Here is a 24,353-nt window from a genome sequence, read left to right as displayed (position 1 = left end):
ACTATTTCCTCCAATATTATCTTTCTGGGGACAATTCTGCACTGTGGAGGTAGTATGCATTTTGTATTTTAATATGCATATGCAATTAATGTGTTTCAGCTAGTGAACTAGAAATAGACCTTTTCTTCCTCTAGTGGAAGAACTGCTTGGGGAAGAGCAGCGTAATGACAACTAAAGGGAGAATTCTGTGTATTCATTGTTCTGGCAAAGCCATAAATATTTCAGGGTATTGCTGAAATCAGAAATAGAAAAGATGTGCTAAATTATACAATGTATTCTCAACCCTGTACAGCTCCCCATTGTAAAAGCTTTTGATTAGCAAAAGAAGAAATAAATCTTAAAAAAAAAAAAGGGGGGGAATTTAAGATACAGATGTTAAGTTTGATAACTTTCTGACACAGTACTTTCATTCTTTCATTAGAAAATACTATTGTGGTGAAATTATTTTATAAAAATACATTATTCCCTTAAAACTTTAATCCAAAAACTTTAATCCAGAATTTTAAACCAAAAAGAAAGGGAAGAAAAAGGTGAGTTGTCCCAAAAGAGAATTTATCAGCTATTTTATCCAGTGAAATATTGTACAATTTTATTAGTCTCTGAAGGTCAAAGGTATTTTTTCCTTTTTTTCTTCTTCTTTTTTTCCCCGCTGGTACGTCCCTGTTAAATCCTTTCTCAGTTGGTAATTCAAAAGAAAAAAAAATCAATCGAGTGTTGTGAGTGAGTGATGCTTTGCAAAAAAGAAAAAAAAGTGGTTAACATAAAACTAATAGAAAGACATTATCAAGGAATAACTCTCAACTTCTCAACTAAATGGTCTGACTTGTGGATGTTATAGGGCCTGGAAAGCAGAGCCCATGTGTTAGATATTCAAGAATCCAAGTATTACCATTTGCAGTCATGGATGAGTAGAGATGCTAGATAAAAGGTGACATTTATAAGGTCAGAATAGTTTTACAACTTAAAGTATTTAGAATATCAATAATGAACAAGTTGTTAACTAATTCATTGGTGCCCGAGTTTATTGATGATTTTTCTCAGTGAGAAAAAAGGCAATTGAACATCTAAAACATGTATTGGAGGCAGTCCTTTAATGTGACCTAGATTTCAGAAACCTGTTTTTGCTGCTAGAAAAAAGAAAGGCAATTTATTCCCTCTCCATTCACTTACCTTTAATGAGAAAAGATGAGTCAGCTTTTGAATAAGCACTGTCTGTACTGACTTTCAAATCAAAACATTTTAATAATGAAAAACAAGTAAGTGATATTATTATATCTTAAAATGCAGGTGAGCTAATAAGATTAGTACAGGGTATTTCAGCAAAAAAAATACAGTATGGAGCTTACCACAAGCTGCAAAAACCACTAAAGGAATTGAGCATATTTGGGGGCAATTAGTACTGACCTAGTGGTGCTGCAGCTACACACGTTATCGGTGGTCTAAGCAAACTAGATTAAAGCTAACAAGGGGCATCAGACCTATGCCTGAAGTGTCACTATACCTCAAAGCAATCGGTGCTCGTCTTGCCTAAGGAGGATGGCAGGCTCTGCTGTCAGTTCTTTCAGTTTTCACATTTTTAACTTTTTTTTGCAGTGGGTAGGAGTGAGAAGTTGAGGGCCAGCAGAGTTGCATAGACATCCATGCCGCACAAGCGTGAGAATTTAGATGGAAAGGAGTGCAGAGAAAGTGGATTGCCAAGAGTGGTACTGGAAGATTTCAAAAGTGTATATTTTAAGTAGGATTTGTAAGAGCAAATATAATTATTTGCTGCTTAGGCTGGAGACCTAAATGTCTCCATCATAATAATAAGCACTAACTTGTCACATATGTGCATAATCATATTAGACTTATAGTTAAGTCTAATATGCCAAATTTTACTTTGTGCAATAAAACATTTTTCATGAACTGGAAGTTACAGATGTCATTTTTGCTTGGCATCTATCATTGCTGTAGATACCACCTTTGAGTCTTTTACAGTTAAAGTAGTAGTAAGATCAAGTATGCTAATTTAGGTGTATACATCGTGTATATTATTTTTCCTTAGAATTATAATAAAAAGGGAAGATACCTATCTTAATCTCTAAGAATTTTGCCATAATTCTTAGACAAACCGGAACATGCCGGCTTTGAAGTCATGTCTGTCTGTAAATCGCACTTCTATTAAAAAAAAAAAAAAAAAGTAGCTGTACTTAATAGCCCACAAGGCTGTCATGTAGTAATGTATTAAATTGATTCTTTTTTCAAGAATATTTGATCACTGCTTACAGTGGTTTGTACTTACTGTGAAACGAGCTCAGCGGAAAGTTCTGTTTCTTAATTGTAGGTGGTTCATGCCAGCCCCCTGCGCAGTTTAATTTCATCATCAGTGCATAAAAGTAAGATATTACTTAGCAATAAGGGCATATCATGTAATAGTATGGCTTTTTAAATCTCAGACAATTTCTGTCCAATTCTAATTTTAGACGGGCTTTTTAATTTGTTACCAGTTCATGCTTTCTAATTAAACTTATATTTAACAATCACATGCGTCAGTGAGCAATGTGAGCTGACAGTGATGGACGTGGGTGGGTAGCACAATAGATGGTGACAAGAGAAGTCAATCTGGTAAGGAAAAGAGACGGATGAATTCCAGGACAGGGAGAGTAGTCAAGGAAGCAAGAGACTAGGGAATGTCAAGGGAAAGAAGTGGCTCAGGGCTGGTGCCTGCAGTGATACATTCCTAACTGGTCCTAATTAGCTAGTCCAGGTGCACGGCCCGTGGGCAGAGCCTGATATTTCTGGAGTAAGGCTGTTAGTCCAGATTAATCAGAGGACAGTGGATTGTACTAATTCAGAATAAGACTAGGAGAATGCTTTACTTTTTATAAAGAAAAACAAAAAAGGTTTCATAGTATGTAGGTGGAGGAACATAGGAACCAGTGTTGAAATCTAATGTGCATATGACATTCGTGTAATTTCCCCAGTTGTGGACCATTTCTGTAATTTTATAATACATAATGTGTTCCCTGCCTTCTCATCAGCTGTTTAAGACTTACAGCTGCAAACAAAATTAATTTGAAGTTAAATGATGCAAATTACTCTGTAAATTGGAGTGTATTCAATCAGTAATGGAAATAATGTGTCTGGATCCAGTCCAGTCACAAGCAGATAGCATTTTATTAACAGGGAGTATTGTGAGTCTGTAGGAGTGAGCCTGCAATTAATCCATAGAACAGAATCTATTTCTTAAATGCTGCTACTTGATTAATGTGAAAGACTGAAAGAATTTGATAAGGCACATGCTTGCATGTTGAAGACCTTTTGGGGGAGCACTACAAGCTATGTGATTCTGGAGCACTGTTGCTAATGTTTTGTTTGCCTTTATTCTCACAAATCTATGCACCATCTTCAGTGTACCTTAAGAGAATGATATCTGGTGATGCAGGCAGCTCTGCTTAATTTGCTGTATTTTTTCTGTTCCCTTTAAAAATAAGTCGTAATGGTTGACAGCAAACTTCTTGCAATGTATGTGTTGTGAGCTTTGGCTTCAGCCATTCCTCTCTAAGAATTATGAAGTGGTGCACATTTGCTTGCCATCATCTAAACAGAAGGAAGTGGTTTACTGCCCTTGTTAAATGCAGTTGCTTCTGTTATACTTCCACTACTAATGTCTTGCCTGGATAAAAATGAGCCTCATTTGGACCTTTCACTTCTCATTTTAATAACTGCCTAAATAACTGAATAACTTACAATACTTAAAACTTTGCTTGAGTGGAAAATACTTCTTTTTTAAAGCAAGTTTTGCTTTTAGTAGTTTGCTTTTTGGTAGTTTTTCCAGCTGCTGAAGGAAAATGAATTTGTAAGGTGGTGTTTCAAGAACATAATTCTTCATACATCTTGAGGATGCATCAGGTGTTCTGATAAAATCAAGCTATTTCAAAGTTTCCACACAAGAAACGTACTTTTTTGTAACTCTGATACTTAATTGTCACCTGATGTGACATTATTGTTTGGATAAGAGATAAGTGAGTTTGCCAGCACAGATGAGTCAGTAGTGTATGATTAATAGGAAGTGGGGAAGCACACGGTCATCTTTCACCAGCCTCTCAATATCCAAAGAAAGAAGAATATTTTTCCTGAAGGACAGTTTACAGCAACTTGCTTGAAGGGAGAGGGGCCGGTCTGCCAACCAAATCCCAAATTAACATAAATTTCAGTTGCTGGTATTTCCCAGCTGTCTCCACTTGAAAACTACTTACTCCATCTTTGATTTATTAAATCACCAACATAAAAGACAAGAAAAAAAAAAAAGAGTGATTTCTTTAGAATGGAATTTGATATGGGGAAGAAAGGAATGGAATGTCCCCTTAGAGTATTATTCATTAGATGAAAGACATTTGTTTGTGAGAAGAGCACTAGAAATGGTCTAAAAAAATAAAGTGGCACAGAAACAAATGCCGCCAGACAGTACGCTGGTCGGAAAGCTGTTTTCTATTGAACCTGAGTTTTTATAGATAACTCGAGAATGAGTAACAGAATACAGTGTGTATACTATTATCTGCCTCAAAAACAAAGTGCCATGTTATGCCTGAATCCAGCCGAACATGCGTGACAAGGAGGGTTAGATATTTCTCTGTAGATATTTGCTTTAGCTCTGTCAAATTGCATAGCTTACCAAGGAATTCCTCTGCCATATAATTCTTCAAATTATATAGTGTCTCCAGCCTTATACCTGGCATATTCCCATTTTCCAGTAGTCCTCAGGAGCCCAAGCTAGAGGATCTAGGTAGGGTCTTCAGTTCTTTCTCCTCTTTGCATTAAGGCAAAAGCTTTGAGCCCCTTAACTGACAAAGGGGGTTTGCATTATTACTGAGGCCATATGAGGAAGGTTTAAATATTGAAAGCAATGTATTGTTCAAGTCATAGATGCTGAAAAGAGCTCCGAATTCAAAATTTCACTTATCAAAAGACAACGGAGAAAAATGTTTCTAGTGGCCGTTAGAGAACTTACCAGAAATACTGTTAACAGCTAATGCTGTTTTTCTAAAGACACAGTTTTGAGGAACCTTAACATTACAGATAAAACATCAAGAGGTAAACAAAAGGTAATTCACAGCTAGATCATGACTTTTTTCTTTAGAAAAATATAACTTAAAAAAGTCAAGCTAGGGCAAAGAACACACAGACAGATATCTCTGTTCCTCTTATTGGTCAAAAAATGTGAAGCTGAATAAATGTACCTTTCCACTTGGGAAATCTAGTAGAGATGATATCCCTTAAGTTGATGCTTTATTTTGCTTCCAGCAAAGGTGGTTTAATGATACAGCCGTGAGGATGTTTAGCCTTGACAGGAAAATGAATTGTAGACAGGCTGCCTTTATACTGTGGATTGCAAAGCTGTGAACAGTGCTGGAAATAAGATAATGCTTCACAAAAGAGTTTTGAGAGAGCGATGGTTACCTGGGTAAGCAGCTATCCCGAAGCAGCATTTCTAGATTGATCAACAACATTTGTGTAGCTACTTCTAGTGGGAGCAGCGTTGTACAGTCTGGCCTTGAGATCACAATTAAAGCCTCTGAGGGCCTGCTGGGCTTTAAGCACCTGAGAAGTCCCACTTTGGGCAAAGCCAAGTTCGTATAGAATCCCTGTGAATACTAATTCTATAGGTCAGTTCTTAATGTAGTCTCTGAATCTCTCATTTCCTCTGCGTAATTTTGTCAGAAAATATTAAAGCTAAAACATTTTGGACTGTAGTGTTTAGGTATTAGAGTATATTAAGTATGTGGCAGTTTCACTTCACTTGAATGTATGTGCTTACTTAATCATTTCACATTTGTTTTTCTAAAATAATTTTTAACTAACTTAAATTAAGCTGTATCACTACATAGTTTATAGGTTAGATAACTCTGTAATAAAACTAGGCTCTTTATATGTAAGAAAATTCAATCAAACAGGCTTCAATTCAGTCGAGAGGAATGAATTGGAATCCCTTTTAAAAGGGGCACTGAAACAGAGATCTGCAAGTTGAAGTTGAACAGTTCTAATACTTCAGTCATGAATTTAGAAAACACCTGGTTTTGCACTGAATCAGCCTGTTGGCCTTGGGCTCTCAGGCCCTTCTTTGTAGAATGTCACTGAGGGCAGCTGTCTCAAAGGCAAACTGAGTTTCCCCTTCTCCTTGTAGTGACACTCCTGATTATCCCAGGAAAGCCGTGCTGATGTAGGGGTGAGAGTAGATGCATCCCCTCTTAGATGCAGTGCTCAAAATCCCAAACCTCATACTACTTTATAATTTGTCCTGGTATCCATTTCTCTACCTACTGTAACCATCAAAATATCCTTCTTGGGGCAATTTTCTGACCCAAGAAGTGATAAATAAAATCAGAGGGATGCATACTTGGTGAACTGGTGGGAAATTTTTGTTAGCTCTCCTGTTCTTCTTCTTCCCTTTCTGCTTTATGTAACGTTAACTTGACAACAGTGGTTATCACAGCAGACATCTTGCAGCTGAGAAGGAAAGCGGTCACCAGGGAGACTGCTTTGCTGCTTCTCTCTCATCAGCTGCAGCGGTACTGAAGCGCTGCAAAGGGTTTGTGGGACTTTTTTCCTTTCCTTTTTTTTTTTTTTCCACATGGAATAATACATCTCTTTTGCCTTAACCCTAATTAAATGCATCCTCCCAGAACAAAATAACGTTAGGTTAGAATGTATTTTGGCTCATGTGCCCTCTCTTGTTACACTGTTCTATTTTGATGAAGGGTGCTTTGGACTGTATCCTGCTTCTTTTATGTTGATAATTATTCTTACACTGTTGATAATCAATTTGTCACTATTACTTTCTACTTACGTTGAAAAAAAAAACCACAAATATTTGATTAGCAAAATGCCTTGTGCTTTCTGCAGAAGTTTATTCTTGAATACTATGTTTTTTTGTCTAGAAGGTGATATATGAAGATAACTTGATCCAAGATATATTATTTGTGAAGCTTCATCAGAAAATGTAGTATTTCACAGAGGAAGCAATAAATATGTAGGAAACTTAGAAATGCAACATCAGGCTAAATCCTGTAGCTTTCAAAGTACATTTCTATTTGAGCTCCTTTTTTCCCATTTGCTCCAGGTGAAAGCTTAGGATTCTTTCAAAGCAAGCTCTAGGACAGGTAAGAAATCTGACCCTGGAGGGTGTAAAAAGAGAGCACTAGGAAGTGGATCAATCTATGTATGATTCAGTGGGGAAAGGAGCTGGAAGGGAGTGATGAAGATGTCAAGGGAAAACCATGAGTCTCCGGCCTGCTATGGGAAATATCAAGAAGTGCAAGCATAAAATTGCCAGTGTAGACAAAGACTAGAGGGAACACTAACAAAAGACTCATGGAGAAGGAATGAGAAAAAGACAAAATTACTGATGTAGCTGGAGCTTTGAAGCATTAAAGAATGCGTTGGATATATTATCTGATGCGTCTTAAGGAGGCAGATAAAGCAGCAGAGAATAAATACAGTGCTTCACATATGGATGACATGTTCAGTGGTTTTAAAAAGCATAGTAGTTCATGGTTAAGAAAAGAACACAGAGAATCAATTATCTCTGTATCATTTTTCATTTACAAGAAAAAATGAGATAGTAAAAATAGTATAACTGTCCCTGGTGAATGAAATGGGAGATGTGTAACAGACTTCTAAAAGCATAAGCAGAGATTAGACCTGGGTTTCATTCATAATTCAGCAAATTTGTTGTCCTTTGTTTTGGACTTGCATATGGCGACGTGCAGGAATGAGAGAAGACTGGTAAGGCGGAACCAATTAAAGGATGTAGTTCTATTTCCATTTAAATGGAAAATATCCATTTTGAATAAAATATCTATCTCTTAGGAGAGGGAGGAAAATCTATTGATCGTGTCTAGCACATTTAAAATGTAAATCATGTCTTTCTTCCTTTCTTCATAGCTGCCAGATCTTGAAAATTGTTAAGCAGCAACTACCATGTATTTAAAGGGAAATGGCTGTGGGTTATTGTCTCAAATAAGCTCTTTTTTTAAGCATATTTTGAGGAGCAGATTGTATAGATCTGTGCTAAACTAAAAATGGGAAGAAGACTGAAATGAGCGAGTGGTGCAAGGTAAAGGTGATGTAAGAAAAAAAAAAAATCAAATTTGCTTTTCAGACAGCTCTGGCATGCTTCTGTGTGTACCAATTCTCCAGTTACCTTTCTGAATTCTGGCATTTTGGTCTGTCAGTAGGCATATTTGGTGCATTACAGCCTTAGTTACCTCTCAGATAGTTTATTACTCGTTCACTGTGCCCTGAAGGTAATGACTCTGTAGCTCTGATGGACTCTGTTCCTTTTTAAAAGCTGGAGTCTTGCCCTTCCAGGTTTTTAAGAAGTAATGACAACACTGGAGATGAAGGTATGAAGACAGGGGAAAAGAAATTGAGTGGTTTAAGAAAGGATTTTTAAAGAAAATTTGAGTGTACTTAGGACATGCCTTGGTACAAAGAAGCTTTAAAAGACCATATGCTGCGTGCAGTCCAGCACATTTTCCAAATAAAAGTTTTAAATCTAAAGCAGGCTCCCAGATGGTTCTAATGAGCTGGCCTTGGAGATATATTGTGACTTGAAAAAGAGGAGTTTAACTCCTAAGACACTAACATTTCCAGATGACTTTCAAGCTAAAGCACAGGAAGAACAATATTTGTACATATGCTAATTTTATATATGTTTCTAGCCTGTAAAAAGGGTGAGGCTGAGGGGGTTTTGTTTACTTTTAGGACCTTGCACTTTATGTACATTATGATCCAGAATACAAGGGGAGCATTTTTGCACATTGACTGATGCTGTTTTCTCCGGCTCTTTTAAAGCTCGACCAACAGTTAGTGTGGAACCAATAGTAAGAAAAATGGTAAAGACTTGCCATGAAAACTGAATATTTTAAGAACTATAGCATAGTACCCTACTAAAAGTATTCCTGATTTTCCTTATGGAGGGGACTTTCCATCTGCTGGACTCTGTAATTCTACCAGCCTGTCAGCTTCTGCAGAACAATCATTAGTAGAAAAGGTCTCGTCTAATGGTTTATAGCTTTGTAGTACAACAATTAAAAAAAAAAAAAACTTCAATGTTTGTATTAGATATTACAAAAATGTTAAGAATTCCTGTATAATCTTTTTATGGCCTAATTTGAAAACTGTATTGTTCTTGTGGCTCCCTACCTTTGAGAGTCATTTTGTTTCTCTGTTTCACCTCAGGTCTACCTTATGGATGGGAAGAAGCCTATACAGCTGATGGAATCAAGTACTTCATCAAGTGAGTATTTCTGGGGGAAAACATGTTGGAGGTAAAATTAAAACAGGTAAAAGCAGTTTTAAACCTAGAATCAACGGCAAACTTAGTGAAATTACAAAGCTAAGATATTTTTTATGCACAGCTTTATTACTGCCGTCACTTATCACTTAAAATCATGTGGGGAACCTCTTCAGCAGCAAATTCATTCGTGTCCTAAACTATCCATGGTTGTATCAGACATAACAGCATTGTTTTCTTGAAATCACATCTTGCTTCCGTGTCTAGAAATAGGTCATTTTGTTGTTGCAAGAGGATGAAAGGAAAGGATTGAAAACATTTAATTATGTTTCCTAAATGATCAAGACAGGTCCAGCGGCCATACCATTCATTTAAACAAAAGTTATTTTACTGTAGGTTTAGCATTTAAGATGTTAATCATAGCTTTGTTAACTTGAGTTTCACAGAATATTAATATTTTACTTTATCATTTCCTGCAAGAACTTTCTGTAGATAATGCCATTGAAGCCGTACCTGGTGCAAAGTTCTGTTTCACATTCTACTAAGTGCTTGTCAAGACATACAGATTAGGCCTGTTAAAAGCCTCAGTCATATGTATGCAAATCCAGAAGTTCAAGCCATTAAACAAGGCTGTCTTCACTCCAATATTGGAACTATTGGACTGTCCTGGAAAAAAAAAAAGTAGAAAAATATGTCTCTATCAGGAATTAACTGTAATTGTATGGAAGATCTTTCAAACAAATACATTTTACAGATCTCTCCAGTGGCTAGAGGAAAGGTGACATTGAAGAGATATTACAGTAATGCAGTGTCTAAAGCACAAAGAAAACCGCTACAAAAGCTTTAAAAACTAGTAACCATCTGAAGAGAGATTAAAAAAAAAAAAAGGCACGAAGACTTGGAACTTCTTGTTATTTGCTTTTTGGCTTTTCTTAATTAAAAGATGTTAATGAAAACAAGTTCATTAGATAGAACAAATGAAGAAAATATGAAATTATTTTTAACTGACTACAAAATATGTAATACGATTTAAATTCTGTTAATGTCCAGCTGACAGGGAATTGCAAGCTTCTGTACAAAGACCTACTTCATAAAAGCTGTGGGATTTTTTTCTGTTCTGTAGGAAAGGAAAGAATATTTCTAATTATGTTTTCCAATTCAGGAGTAAAAATACATGAAAAAGCAGCAGCTCATGTTACATTTCCCAGAAGCTCCATGTAGTAAATTAGACAGATTGTTTCTTTTTTTTCTAGAAGGTAGTTAAAAGTGTAAGTGTAATACATGTAAGTGCAGTAGCTTTTTATTATTCCTGTTAAAGATGGAAACAATTAGCTAAAATTATCATTCATCTCCATTCTGTATGGAGATGAATCTATATAGATTATATAGATATAATGAGCCATTATTTAATAACTAGCTTTTCTAACTGCACTTGACATATTGTTTAACTCCTATAGATGGCATGTAAAAAAATAGTATTTTGGAGGTGGACTTCTATAAACCCTCCTAAAATACAGGAGGGACAGAGACTAGATCTTTAATCCCAGACTTTTACCAAAGTCACGTAAATAGCATTGAAGTTTGTGCATTAGGCAGCCAAGAAAAGCAGGGACTTTTTTTTTTTTTTTCCCCCTCCAAACTGGCTGCTCCGTTGTCCTTAACTAACCCCGTGGTGCCTCGAGCTAGATATATTAAAGCAGACATGTTTTTTTTTCCTTTTTTTTTTTCCGCAGAAGTTTTCAAACACCATGTATGATAGTACATTCCTGCTCTAATCAAAGGGTGGCTTCTATTTTCAGGCAGATGTAGGTTAGTACATGGGGTTATACCAGAAATATTGCAGAAAAATAACTTAGGAAATTAAAAAGTCTTGCTGTCCTCCAAAAAGTCAATTGTTTAGCAGTTTAAATAAATACAAAAGAAGCTTTTAAAATAGAGCACTGTTCCCTTGGTCCTTAAAAGGAGTCTAGATTTGCTGAGTATACTTGAGAAATTTCTTTTAGGAGCTGCATTTGGAGGCTGAATTATTGCAAATGTTCACATTGCAAAGCTTGAATCTCAGCTTATCTAAGTGGTGGCAGAAAGCATCCGATGTTTATATTATCCCCCCCTTGCTGAAACTACAGGCTTTGGCTGGCAGGATGTTTTTTAGGAGTTGTGGCATGTCTGATCTTCGACTGTTAATGACTCTTGAATGTCTTTCCCAGCACATTTCTTAATGTGCTCCTAGCATTACCAATGCTCCCGCTCCAGGATTGCTGTCATCACCTTCTGCAATCAGTCCCCCAAAGTCCTGTGTGTCGGTCTTCCCATGGCAAACGAGGAAAATCTTTCTGTTATAATTGCCAAGAAGGGGACAAGAGCTGTGCTAGCAATTCTTATTTCTGCTCATTAGAATGAACCTAACTGAGCGTTCAGTAAGAGATCAGAGTAATTAACATTCCTTTCACCTATTTCCTTATTTTGCTTGCAGCGCTGTTTCCAAAAGTCTGCACAGACTGTAAGGCTTCTTGTGTGATTAAGAATTCATACTTTTTGCTACTCTTTGTAATGTTTGAAGTTATCTTCAAAAAGTTAGTTAGAGCAAGGAGCAAATGTAATGGAAGTCCCTTGTTACTAACGCAGAAGAGATTTCAGCATGAAAATCTGCCTTGTGTTGAAAATATTCTAGGAGGAACTTAGCTTGAGGTGCATTTTATCAGGCAGTGATCTTCAATAAGACCTAATCCAATTGTTTAAATGGGGATTAGCAGAATAGTTGATACTTTTCAGCTCCATCACTAATACTCTAACCTTCTTGTATTCTTTGGCTGTGAATTTTGGTCCTTTCATTCTTTGTTATTTATAACAGGCAAAGCCATGAAGGATTTGAGACTATTTCAGCACTAGCCATCTCCAATGTATATAACAAACAAACAAAAAAATTATAATTCACGGAATGTCGTCACAATTAAACTCATATATGAATTACCGCTTTTAGTATGTAGTTATGCTGTGGGGAAATATAGAAGCTGCGCTGGCACTGTTTAAATCCACAGCAGTTTTAGGATATGCTACCAAAAGTCAAATATTCTTTTAATTAATAGGTGCCATTTAATTAATAAGTAGAAGTAATTCATGTGCAGAGTGTTTTATTGGTCCTTCAAGTAGCTGAGTCCATGAATCTGTGTTATAAGTCTAATGCAATAAACACCCCGGAATGGCATCTTAATAGCACATAAGCTTGAGACAGCTTGCTGTGAAATTTCCATAAATATCTCTGAAGGGGGTGTAGCAATATGAAGTGCATGAGAAATCAGAGTTTAAAAGAAGCAAACCAGCTGGCTTGTGTTACACACTAAAGTGAAACCCACTTATGTGAATAACTGACATGAATAAAACATTTACATGGCTTTAGACCTTAGGGAGTGAAAGCTTCTGTAGAGCTATCAGAACAAGTTGCATCTTGCACATGCATACTCAGTTTAAGACAATTTTTGAAGTCATCTCTTCTGTTCGGGAGGTCATTTCAGTCTCCCGTTAACTTATCAACAACCTACTTGATAAGTATTGGCAAGGGTCAGAAAATTAGTTTTTACACTCTAGTAGTTTGTCACAAACTCAGATGATTCAGTGCTAGCCCTTCACGTCAGGTATATGGATCTTCTGTGTAGTATCGAATAGCCATGTGTGTCTCTGAATTATGTCTCAGCATGTACTGGAGAAAATTAAACTGAAGTATCTAAAAAATATGTATTAACGGTTATCAGAAAGGCAAAACTTACCCTGTAGATTAAAAAGTAGGTGTCAGCTTTGTTACTACTAGAGCTGAGGTTTCCTTCTGCTGCAGTACGAAGAATATAGAGCAACTTTGGCCCCAGATGCCCTTAGAACTAATCTGGTGTACTGTAAAGAAACAAAGAGGGCAAATCCGAGTGTATTTTGCATGTACCAATACAGCTGGTCAGTCATACTCAACACCAGACTCATGCCCCCATAGGTTAATACCTAACTGAAACACATTACCGATGCCTGTTTTCTTCCTAATGTATACTTTTATATATTTTTATCACCATTCACATCAAATTTGGCTCAAAAGAGTTGAGTTTACCGACTCTTCAATCAAAATGACAATTGAACGTTTTCAGTAATCAACAGGATTTCCAAAATCATAGAATAGAATGTGAGAAATGTGTAGGTTGGGAGGGATCCCGGGAGATCACCTTGTCCAGCCTTCTGTTGAAGGGTAAGTTATCCCGAGCCCCATTAAACCTTGGATGTCTGCAGTAAGGGAGACTGCACCACTTGTCTGGGCAGCTATTCCTGTGCTTAATTGTTCTAATGGTGAAGATTTTCCCCTGAACTCGCTCCTATTGCCTCTTCTGTGTTTGTGAAGATCTCCAAATTTTGCCCCTGTAGATACTGTTTCCTTAGCTTTTTAACAGGACCAGGTTTCAACTAATACCGTTGCTGTGGAGTACTTGGAACCTGTTAATGCTCCGTGTTTTTTATAACTACTGTTGGAAGAATGACTAGATCCCCCTGAGCTTTCTCTCCTCTAAGCTGAACAACCCCATTTCCTTCAACCTTTCTTCATGTGTGGAGTTCTCCAACCCTCCAAGCATCTTGATATTTCCACTGGATCCCCTTCATTTTTTCCAATATCTATCTTGAACTCGGAGGGGCCAGTGTATTGAAGAGGTCTCACATGATCAGGTAAAAAAAAAAAAAATGTGGATTATTAATGAGTTTTATTTTTTAGGTGATTAAGGCTGTTCTGTCTGAGAAATCCAGTTACTGATGTTCTGATAGAAATTCCTGTCAGCCAAAGATATTTTATCTGTAAAACTCAGATACACAAAGGTCTTGTACAGGCTCATAAATCATCACCTACATTCAGGTATCTGAAATGAACAGGGAATTGAGAGGCATTAATTAATTTTTTTTTGTAAGTAAGAGAAAATTCATCCTGTTCTCTTTTGATGCTGGCCATGTGGCTGTTTTTGTCTTGGTTTAGCCCATGTGTAATGTTCAGAGAGTTTAATAAGTCATGATGTTACAGTAGGGCAAATGCAAGGATATTGAATGGTTTTTGTGAATTGGCATCTCCTGAATATGAATTTTACAGCAGTAAAGCTGTGTATAGCTTTGTTTTCCCAATGATGTATGATATTTGCTAATTGGTTAATGGATATATACCCTGTTTTGGTTAGAATCACCCAAGAACGGGATAAAAAAGCATGGCTGGAACATCAAATTATTTCCCAGAGAAACCCATTATAGTTAATTTCTTCCATCCTCCCACTTTGTTCACCTTTAACATATGGTTGCTCTGTATCATGAGACTGGCACCTAAAATTAGGTAGGGCCTTGCTATTCTCCCTCCCACTGCCACCCACTGCTTGCATATGTGTACAGTTTGTAAGGACCAGCTGTGAATTTTGCCCCTGTAAACACTGTTTCCTTAGCTTTTCAATAGGACCTGGTTCTGACTGTTCCTCAGGAACTATATTTTTCTTCAAGCAATGAGGGAATGTTTATTTTAAATTAAGTTTTCTTAAAAATGAACTAGAAGTTCCCAAATACTTTTATGTTTTTGCTTCTTCTCCCTTAGATATATTAGGACCTGAGCAGTTTTCTATCTTATACCAAAGGGGCAGGGGTAGTATTTGATTTATGCTTTTTTTTCCTCCCAAAACATATGTAGAAATCAGAAGTTTTCCGTGTTTGCTTTAATGTGTCAGAGCAAGCAGTGAAACACTCTGAAAATATGCTGGTATAACAGCCTAGAATTTGATTCATGTTAAGTAACAATCTAAACTGAAACAATACATGTAAAAGATTAATAAAAACACATTTGATGTCTTTTAATAGCTTTTGAAATCATACTGAACAAATCAGACTTCCACTTTGAAAACCAAGACGTCATGTTTATTCATTTTTATAATATTCTGCTTTGCTTGGGGAGGCGCCATCATTAATTTTAGTGGAAGTTGGTCACTCGCAGAGACTGTTTATTATTTTATGACTGAACTAAGAATACCAAAGCATGTGTGATAGATGAAGAACTTCTGTAGTATAAACATTCATGTTTTACACAGCCAGGACTAAAGGTATCATCATAAATGGAAAATAAATCGCAGTTGCTTTTACTTCCTTGGTGCTCAATTGAAAGCACAAAGCTCTTCTGCTCTTCTCCTCGTTCCCTGCATAGCAGTAGGCAATGCAGGTGCACCAGAGTTATCAATTAGCAAAATCAGCCTTGTAGGTGTCCCCATCTTAATAACTTTTGATTTGTGAGGAGAAGAGGTATTTTTAGGCATGGCATATTCTGTTTCCGTTAAATTTCCAGAAAGAGGCAAGTACTTTACCTCTCTGAAAATTGGACCCTTCTTATTTTACATTTGTCACTCAAAAACAGAGGCTGCTTTTGAGAATGTTTCTTTTTACCTGTCATCCTCAAATCCTCCTATATCTGGAAATAGAGGTAATAATAGTTATAGAGACACAAATATTTAAATCAGACTGATTCAGCCGTAACCAAGTGCTAACTATTATTATTTCTTTATATAAAGTTTTTAATGCATAGCGTTCCAAAATGTTCCATGCAGACTTGAACTCAGCGTCAATCCAGGAGCTTTCAGAGGTAACCATATGAATTTGGGAAATCCTGATATTTTTCATTTTGTTTTTTTTATTTGGATAACCATCTTGAGACATGTCAGAGAACTTTTATTTTTCATAAGGTATTTAATATCTGCCATCTGAATGACATGACCCTTGGCTATGTCTCAAGGTGGTTATGAAGAATAAATGTATTCAGAAACAATATTTCTCTTCAAAAATTGCATCCTCTGGCTGTTCTTTTTTCCCTAATAATGTGTCCTAAGACACATTTCCCTAATAATGTGTCCTAAGACACATTATTAAGAGGCAAAGCAAAGTTTAGTGTAAGGCATATTTTGTTAATTGCAAATTCATGAAGACTTAGAGATAGCCAGGATGCAATGGAAAATCAAAATAATTCAGTGCATGTAGAAATGGTTTAATTGCAAATATTGTGATTGTTGGGAACTCATTCACTGTGATGTTTCAGTGAAGCCGTTTTGCAGGGCTATGAAGGAGAAACCTCAGAGGTAATGCTAGGAAGGTTGGCATTGAATTTCACGATAACATGAGTTTGTAATACAAGAATGTTAAGACCTGTAAGCTGATTTTGGTTAGTTTTTGGAGGTTTGATTTGTTTTTTACTGAGAGTTTGGTTGTTTTTTTATACTTGTACCTTTTATACTCTACACCTTTCATTCCTCTGGTGTCTGCCTGGGGTTTGAAAGAGCTGCTGGAAGCAGGAACACAGTGCACAGCAAGGTGTTCTCTGTACGTGTTTCATCTGAATGTTGATGATTTCAGATGAGCAGAATTCTGCTTTCACTGGGCTCATCTTCAATGCCACTCAGTTTAGTAGAGAAGCACAGGGTTCATATGAGGCCAGAATTTGGCTTTCCGAGTTCGGATACAACTAAATCCTATTTGGCAGAACTCATTCGGTGGCCCCTAATGAATCCATTCATTATGAGAGTTTGGCTAATTAATGGTTTAAGGCTGCATCGTGTTGCCTGAACAGTTCCCAAACAAATGGGTCTTGCACAAGAGTGTTCCTTCCAAAGCTCAGAAACCCTGATGGGCTGGAAGAAAAAGGCAAGACTCACGGACATGGCCCCTGTCACAACACAATAACTCCAAAGAACGAGACCTGCTCGCTCTGTAGCTTAGCATCCTGCTGTCTGCCAGGCTTTTCTTCACCCTTGTTAGGCTCCAGAGGCTGGCCCTGATGGAGAATACAATTTAAGGCGAAAAATATGCCTTGCTAAAGCTCAAAATCTAACAAATGAGCAGACAATCTTTTCCATTAATTTGTGTTACCTTTGAACTATTCATTTCTTAAAAGAAAGTCCTGAATTCTCATTTTTAAAAGAAACCATTTTGCACACAAAGTAAGAGCCATTTGGAAAGTAATTATGATGGCATTTAAAATAATTTACTACCATATATTTGCCAAAAGAACCTTGTGTTTTCACATTTTGCTTTTACAAGCCCTAAAATTTGTCCTGCAATTTACTAATATTAAAAAAGACAGAATAAACCACTGCCATATTTTCTGATCAGATATTTCTGTTTCCCAACAATGAATTGGGCTGCCCTCCAATAAGCAGTAATTTATTTGAAAACCTAAAAAACTTTAAGTATTGTTAATTGCTCTGAAAATGTGGTGGAATGGATCTTTTGAACAGGAACATTTGCCAATGGAAAATGTTTTACACTTAGAATTTGTAATTTTAGCCTTCCAGATCTTCCTGCAATATTCCAAGTAGTTTCCTCTTCAATTAAGCAAAGCCCAGAGGTAGATTTCCATTCGCTCTCACTTTTATTGCTGGCTCTAACATACAAATCAGAGAGGATGTATTTCTAATACAAGAATGTTCTGCAAACCAGTAATCTGGGATTATCTCTTCGGACTGATTATGTCAAAGCTCTTTAGCCACAGCACCAGCACTTGTGGCAAACTAAAAATAAACAGGATGGGGGTAGTGGCTATACATTTATTTTGTACCTAAATAATCTGTGTGTCTTTCTAGAGTGTGAGACAGTATCTGGACTTAATGTTTCTAAGAGTTCTCTTCTTAGCAAGGATTTTCGCTAAGAGTTTAAAACAAGACATCCCACTAGTAGTACTCAAGAGATAAAGTCTAGTGCAGGTCTGAAACACCTCAGTTCACATCAGAGGCATCTGTAACAAACGGACATTTGAGCAAAATGTGGCCACATGTAGATAGAAAATGGATAAAAACAAATTCTCTTTTCCTGATTAGTGAGTGAACAATGTTACTCTATAGAATAAAGCAAATTTACCCCTGGTTTAAGTGCCACACTAAGTGCTGCACTGTTAAAGATTATAAGCATTTTTGCATTTATTCATAAAAGAACAAAATCAGATTCTTACAGCAGTTAGCAGAAAGTAACTATCTTTTGCCCCTTGGTCCTAAAGTATGTAGGAGGAACATCCTCTGAAGAATAAACACTTGATGAAGAATTTTTAATTCATTACATCAAAGAACCATGGATGCTTTTCCACATAGCTCTTGTATTTCATTGCATTTTCTCTCATTTTTCAAGGCTGATACTGTGTACTCATGAGAAAATGGAGACGAAGTATCTAGCAGGACAGGGACACCTACAAACCTTGAATGGGGAAAAATAAAATTAAAAAAATCTTAGTTAGGAATTTCTGGGAAATGGTTTGATAAAGGTTGGCAGTATAAACACTTAAAATAGTGCTACAGGCAGTAAATCTTGTATTGACAGAAAAACAGACTGGATGGAGTCTAATTCATTCAGCTTCCATGGTTCTGCAACTGCTTGAACCACAGTCATGTTGCTTGAGAAGTGCTGCCCATACCTGTAAGTCAGTGTAGTGGAACATTGACTCCAAAGTCAGTTCTTTAAAATATCACTATCCATAGTTAAATGTTTTAGGAGAGGATTCTGCAATGCAGAAAGGCAAATTCTGTTTGCACTTGAAAAGGTAAATCCAGAGTTCTAATATGGCACTTCATATTTTATTAAATTGGTGAAAATAGGCATGAACCTTCTTGTGTTCTTGTTTCTTTTCAGTCACGTAACACAGACAACATCTTGGATCCATCCAGTAACAAGTGCACTGAGCTTGTTTGGCCCCGAGGATGACGACGATGGAATAAGAGAGCCGCCTGGGTCCAAGAGCTGAGGACATCGGTTGACAGAAAGTTTGTGTGATTGCAGCATGGTAGTGAGAAGACCTACAGCTTTTAATCTGATACAATTTCTAGTCTAACATAGTAGTACCTGATGATACTCCTCTCCTTGAAGTCAGCGCTTGTTCTGTTCTTTTAGGTAGGTTTTTATCCGTGGGTGAAATTCATCCTGCAAAAGATGCAGGTGCTGTGGAAGACTCCCCTTCAGTCTTTCTTTGCCCCAGTTCAGAGTGCAGGCATCAGACTTATATTAGGACCTGATCCTGTCTTTTCATGACTTTCTTATTGGCATTAACTCCACTGACTTCCACTGAGAGCTTCACAACTTTGCCCAGGAGAATAAGACTGGGCCCTTGGTTGTGGCTCACGTGGCAATTGCCAGTTATGTTTGACCTAAACATACAAGATGAGCATTTTCTTTTTCCTTTTTAACCACTGATAGTGGGTGTAACATAGATGCCTTTTCTATAACTACTGAATTACTATCTCATTTTTATAAAAGAAATTTTGAATTTATTTTACTAACTTGCAGATTATTACAAGTATTTGAGCCCAGATGACTCTTTTAACAAGTACTTTATTAAGACTGGTTGTTTGGCTTTAGGATAATGAGTTTTTGTAAGGTGTCAAGTAAAAAGAAATAGTTTTGGTAGAGGACCCCATACTCTGTCAACAATATGAGGCAAGAATGAAAATGTACTTTTGTACTCTGCTAAACTGATATACACATGCATCAAATATTTCAGGGGAAGCTGTGAAGTTTCAAGTACAATGAAACCTGTGAAGCCACCTCCAGGATCAGCAGAAAACAGTCACCTCCTCAAAGTTGGTCTTTAAGTAGAACAAAATCTTGTTGTAAACATGAGTGATGATTTAAAGAGGATAAAGAAAACAACGGGGGTGCTACTGCAACCTAATGAACAACTTTCACTGCTCCCATTTAATGAACAGGTTTCACTGTACCCCACTAGCACAGGATATTTTAAATCTCATTATTCAAAGCACAACATCTGATGCCTGCTCTGCCCAATACAATTCTGTGCTGAAGAGTGGAGACTACGTGTGTATGTGTGGGTATGTGTATACATATACGTGTGTATATATATGTGTATGTGTTATGGTAGATTTTGACTAATGAGTGAAAGAAGGACCTGCAATTTCACTGAAGCATTAGTGAATATGCCAAAGGAAAACTATTTTTGACCTTAAGCCCAAGGAAGGATGCAGTATTGTAAGTATATGAGGAAGGCATGGGCTGAACTCGCCTGGAAAGATTCAGACACCGTTCCCCACACCAGCTCATCTCTTGGATGATACAAAAGAAGGAGGCTGCACTGTCACTTTTTTAGGAGTCTGTCTCTGGCAGATAGGGTTTAAAAATCAATGTACTCGGATGTAGGCGCATAGCTCTACTGCTCCTTCTACAACCTTTGCGTTACAGAGCTGTGCCAAGTCAGCTACACTGTAGCTGTTGGCCGTATTGAATCAAAAATAATTTACACTTTAGCCTCTTCTTTGAAAAGCAGTGCAGCAGTTTATTGCATATGGCCTGTGAGCTGTATCAAAATGGTCTTGTGGAGGAAGAGGTACAGGCGTGATCTGAAGTACAGCCCAGAAAAAGAGCTTTTTGCAGACTTTGCTGGAAGTAGGTGTCAGGATATACTCAATAAGCAAATAAGAAAATTTGTTTTATATTTTTAACTAGGTCAGGACCATTTTTTCCATGAATCTGCACAGGTGGTGTGGATTAGGAAGAAGAGCTTGCTCAGCAGATCCACGGTAACTTACATTTCTGAGAAAACTCATACGCAGCAGTAGCCCTTAAGGTCTCAGTGCTTCAGCCCTGCCTTGCCCCAGTGGCTCTCACATACTTCCTTCTTCCTTTCTGTTCCCCCAGAACACAGGCTGAAGGTGCAAAGCACATGCTTCAGGTACAGGGTTACACACTCTAGATAGACCATTATTTAAACCTCTTTCTGAAAGTGGTTCAGACTCATAATACATAGCAGATAAAATAAGATTCTGAATTTCAGTATTTACTGTAGCCCTAGCAGTAGTTCGGATGCTTTTTCAGTTCCTACTTCTGATAGGCAGATCGCACGTAGACTCCGGTTTTCCAGTTCTGTGCAAGAGAAGCTGAATCTCCACCTGACCTCACAGGCTTGACTTATTCTGCTAGTGGCTTTGTGACAGCTAGCTGAGCGATTCAAATTAGAGAAGCTATTTAGGGACAGAGCTGGAGACTGTGGAGCAGGCAGGCTTCAGCAGCAGAGACTTTCTAGAGCCTAGCAGCAATGCAGAGCTGTCCTCCTGTCAGCGCATTCGGAGGAGGACAGCTCTGCACATATTGCTTGCCCTCCCCGAGGAGCTGGGAATGATCTCCTGCTCCAGGCACGCAACGCACAGCCTGCTGTGCACGAGAGGGGGAGAAACCAAGACAAACTGTTGGCGTTCTGCCTGCTCTGCTTACTCTCTCCGCCCACAGCTGAGAACATTTCAGAAACTTGACGACTAGTTTCTCCCTCTCTCTCATAATTTTGCCTAGAAATTAAAGACACTTTAGAAATGGATCTCTGCATCCATCTAGCTCCTTCTCCGGTAAGTATTACCTCTTCAGATAATCTGCTAGTTCACATTCTCCACTACTGAGACTGCATTTTCATACCTACAATCTCCAAATGTTCTCATCTATTTTTGTAAGCTGGCACACTTGTTTCCTAGGTTATTGCTCTCTCTGTCTCCCCTTCTCTCTTCCTTTCTGTGAAATAGTTTGCAAAACTATTTTGATTAAGTTGAACAGTGTATGTTGAGAAAATGGTTCTAGGATAATTTAAGAAGAATTTGTAAAGAACAATTGTCAAAACATGCAACACTATAAACAGCTACTTTTCATTTTTATTGCAGAATAAAACATCTTAAGTGGAAAAAAATGCAAGTTCAACTTGATATGCTTTAAAATAATGGCCAGAATTGATGCCTCCACCTGCATTTTATTTCTGTGTTAAAGTGATACTGTGAGAAATAACTGTTCTGGTACACCCTGGTGTTAATCTTTACCTGAATACTTACAGCACGCTGCCCTGCAAACACTGCAGATACTCCGGTAAATTTAAAATGGCCCATGCTCCATGATCAAAGCAAGTAGCTTAACACAAGTATCTACACAGGCCTATTAGATACTCAGTTTAGTAGGTGCTAAATAACTTCCTAGTATCGCTACTCAGTGTCGCAATAAATTAGCTGATCCTTTCATCAACCCACCAGATAAATACATGCCCACATCCCACATAAACTGGCCCTTCCACCAGCATCACCTGTGTCCTCACATAGCAGGCCCATGTCCCTGCTGATATTTGCTGAGCTTCACATGGCATTTATACTCCATAGAATTATATTTTAAGAAACTAATGGAATCCTATCTAGGAATTGGTTAGTGGCTTTGGTCTCCCCTATAAATTAAGTGATTAGAAATTATTTACAATAAAACAAAATAAATAGACACTTTCTTTTTCCCTAAAGCTTCCTATATGTAACTGGTCCTTTTAATTAGCTGCTTTACATCAGAATATGTTTGGTTCATAGGCACCATCTGTTGCATGGCCTCATCTACCCCTTGCACAAAGCAGAGTTAGCAAGTTATCCTCTCCATAACACCCACTGGAGTTACTTCATTGCCAGAGAGAAGCGGGTTTTCACAGTGCAGAAATTGCATTTCACTGTATGTGTTTTGCTGTGGAAGATAAATCTGACAAGCTGGAATACTGAGAGACAGCTTCAGTCAAGCTAAGTGTTTAACACAGGTTGATCTATCCCACGTAATGTTCACCATCTATTTAAATGCTGCTCATGACAGGCAGTTTTATGAACCCGAAACAAATGATGTGGTTTTTCTTTAAGCCTCTTTCTGACAAGTTGGAGAATGTCTATTGCCATTTACTGAAGGCTAGGAAAATCCTTTTAAGAATACTGTTTGTGGTGGTTAAATAGGCAAGGTTGTTCCCACTAATTAGTGGCAAAGGCGTTCTTAAAGTTCAGCAAATTCAGTTATGACTTGGCCTGTGGAATCCTGACTCTTGTGAGAAGTCGCAGGGTATTCAACACTCAGCTTAAGAAACTCGCTGGGAGCTACTTCAACATCTTAATGCTTATCTCAAGTCCAGCAGCAAAATTCAGTGGCTTCTTTGCAGATATTGGGCAAGTGACTTTCATAACGTTCTAGCTTAAATCGGGAGGCAAATACAAGTTCAGACCACACGCCAGTTACACGTCCCTGTGTGTGCTCAGTTCTGCTCAGAGGAGTATGAGCTTCTGTCTCAGCAGCCACAAAAACACCCAGGACCAGCAGTTTAAATAGAGACACCTGTCAGCTCGGGCCCTGCGGCCAGATTTGCAAAGATGTTTAGCAGCTTAAAGATGCTGATGGAGTTAATGGGAATTAGGCACCTAACCTCCTTAGATGCTGCTATAAATGCTGCTAGGCATGTTTAGGTACCTAAATACCTTAGCGAATCTTTCCCCCTACTGCTTGCAATGATGCTGCACCAAAAATCAAGTACTAATGAATAAAGCCTAACCTTTGTCCTCTGTAACTGGTTTGGGCTTTCCCTAGGGATTGCTTTCATGTAATACAAAAAAATACCAGCCATTTCACAGGTTGTGCCATCCAGATTCTTTTCATATTTTCAGCAGCTTGATTATTTGCTGCTCATTCTAGACTGCCCCCGTCATCCCCACCCCGGACAGTGGCTGATGTTACTATGGATTTAATAAGTTGCTTTTTTGTAACATTCTTTTGAAACAACTTATTGCAGGATAATATTACTGAATTTTCTTCCTGCAAAGATGTAATCAGACAGAATTTTGCATCATTCATCTTTAATTCACTTGGCTGAAAAAAAAAAGAATGGGGCAAAATTTGTTAAAATCAGAATTGCTGAATATTAGGATGCGAAGCTGCAGTGTAATAGCCAGTGTTGATTTTGTCCCCATGATACTGTGTCTAAGCCAAACCCAAAACAGTTAAGGCTCCTGATTAAAAAAGAATATATGAAAAAATACTTTTCTTCCTCTTGCTCCCAGTTAATGCCTACTTGTGCACATTTCGAGCAGTTAAATTCTATTCCAAAGTATAGACCTTAAGCCATAATTACATATATAATCTTACCTATAAATGTCTCTATTAAAAAATTCCAGGATTAGCTGGGCTTAAGTATATATAGGGTTGGATACAGTTTAAAGATGTGTTCCTGAATTGTCTGTACGTCACGTACGTTCAGCTATTCTCAGCACAAGGAAAAGGCCGGTGA

At 37.5% G+C, this 24,353-nt stretch overlaps 1 protein-coding gene across 5 annotated transcripts in view; it reads left to right on the top strand.

Moving 5' to 3' along the window:
• The window catches only part of STXBP4 (syntaxin binding protein 4), a 53,410-nt gene extending 31,901 nt beyond the window's left edge, over positions 1–21,509 (top strand). For 3 of the 5 annotated variants that reach the window (XM_026046899.1, XM_026046897.1, XM_026046898.1), the window contains exons 22-23: positions 9,223–9,280; positions 18,929–21,508. In XM_026046899.1, coding sequence (XP_025902684.1) covers positions 9,223–9,280; positions 18,929–19,040 — 170 coding nt within the window. In that variant the 3' untranslated portion in view covers positions 19,041–21,508. Of the gene's footprint in view, positions 1–9,222; positions 9,281–18,928 lie in introns of all 5 variants that reach the window. The other 2 variants (XR_003250616.1, XM_026046900.1) reach the window with 2 other exon arrangements.
• The last annotated feature ends 2,844 nt before the right edge of the window (positions 21,510–24,353 follow it).

Source organism: Nothoprocta perdicaria, unplaced genomic scaffold (genome assembly GCF_003342845.1).
Source record: "Nothoprocta perdicaria isolate Ctin4 unplaced genomic scaffold, notPer1 scaffold_46, whole genome shotgun sequence".
NCBI classification, from domain to species: domain Eukaryota; kingdom Metazoa; phylum Chordata; class Aves; order Tinamiformes; family Tinamidae; genus Nothoprocta; species Nothoprocta perdicaria.
The sequence above is the reverse complement of the archived record's forward strand: the minus strand, read 5'-3'. Positions and strand labels throughout refer to the sequence as shown.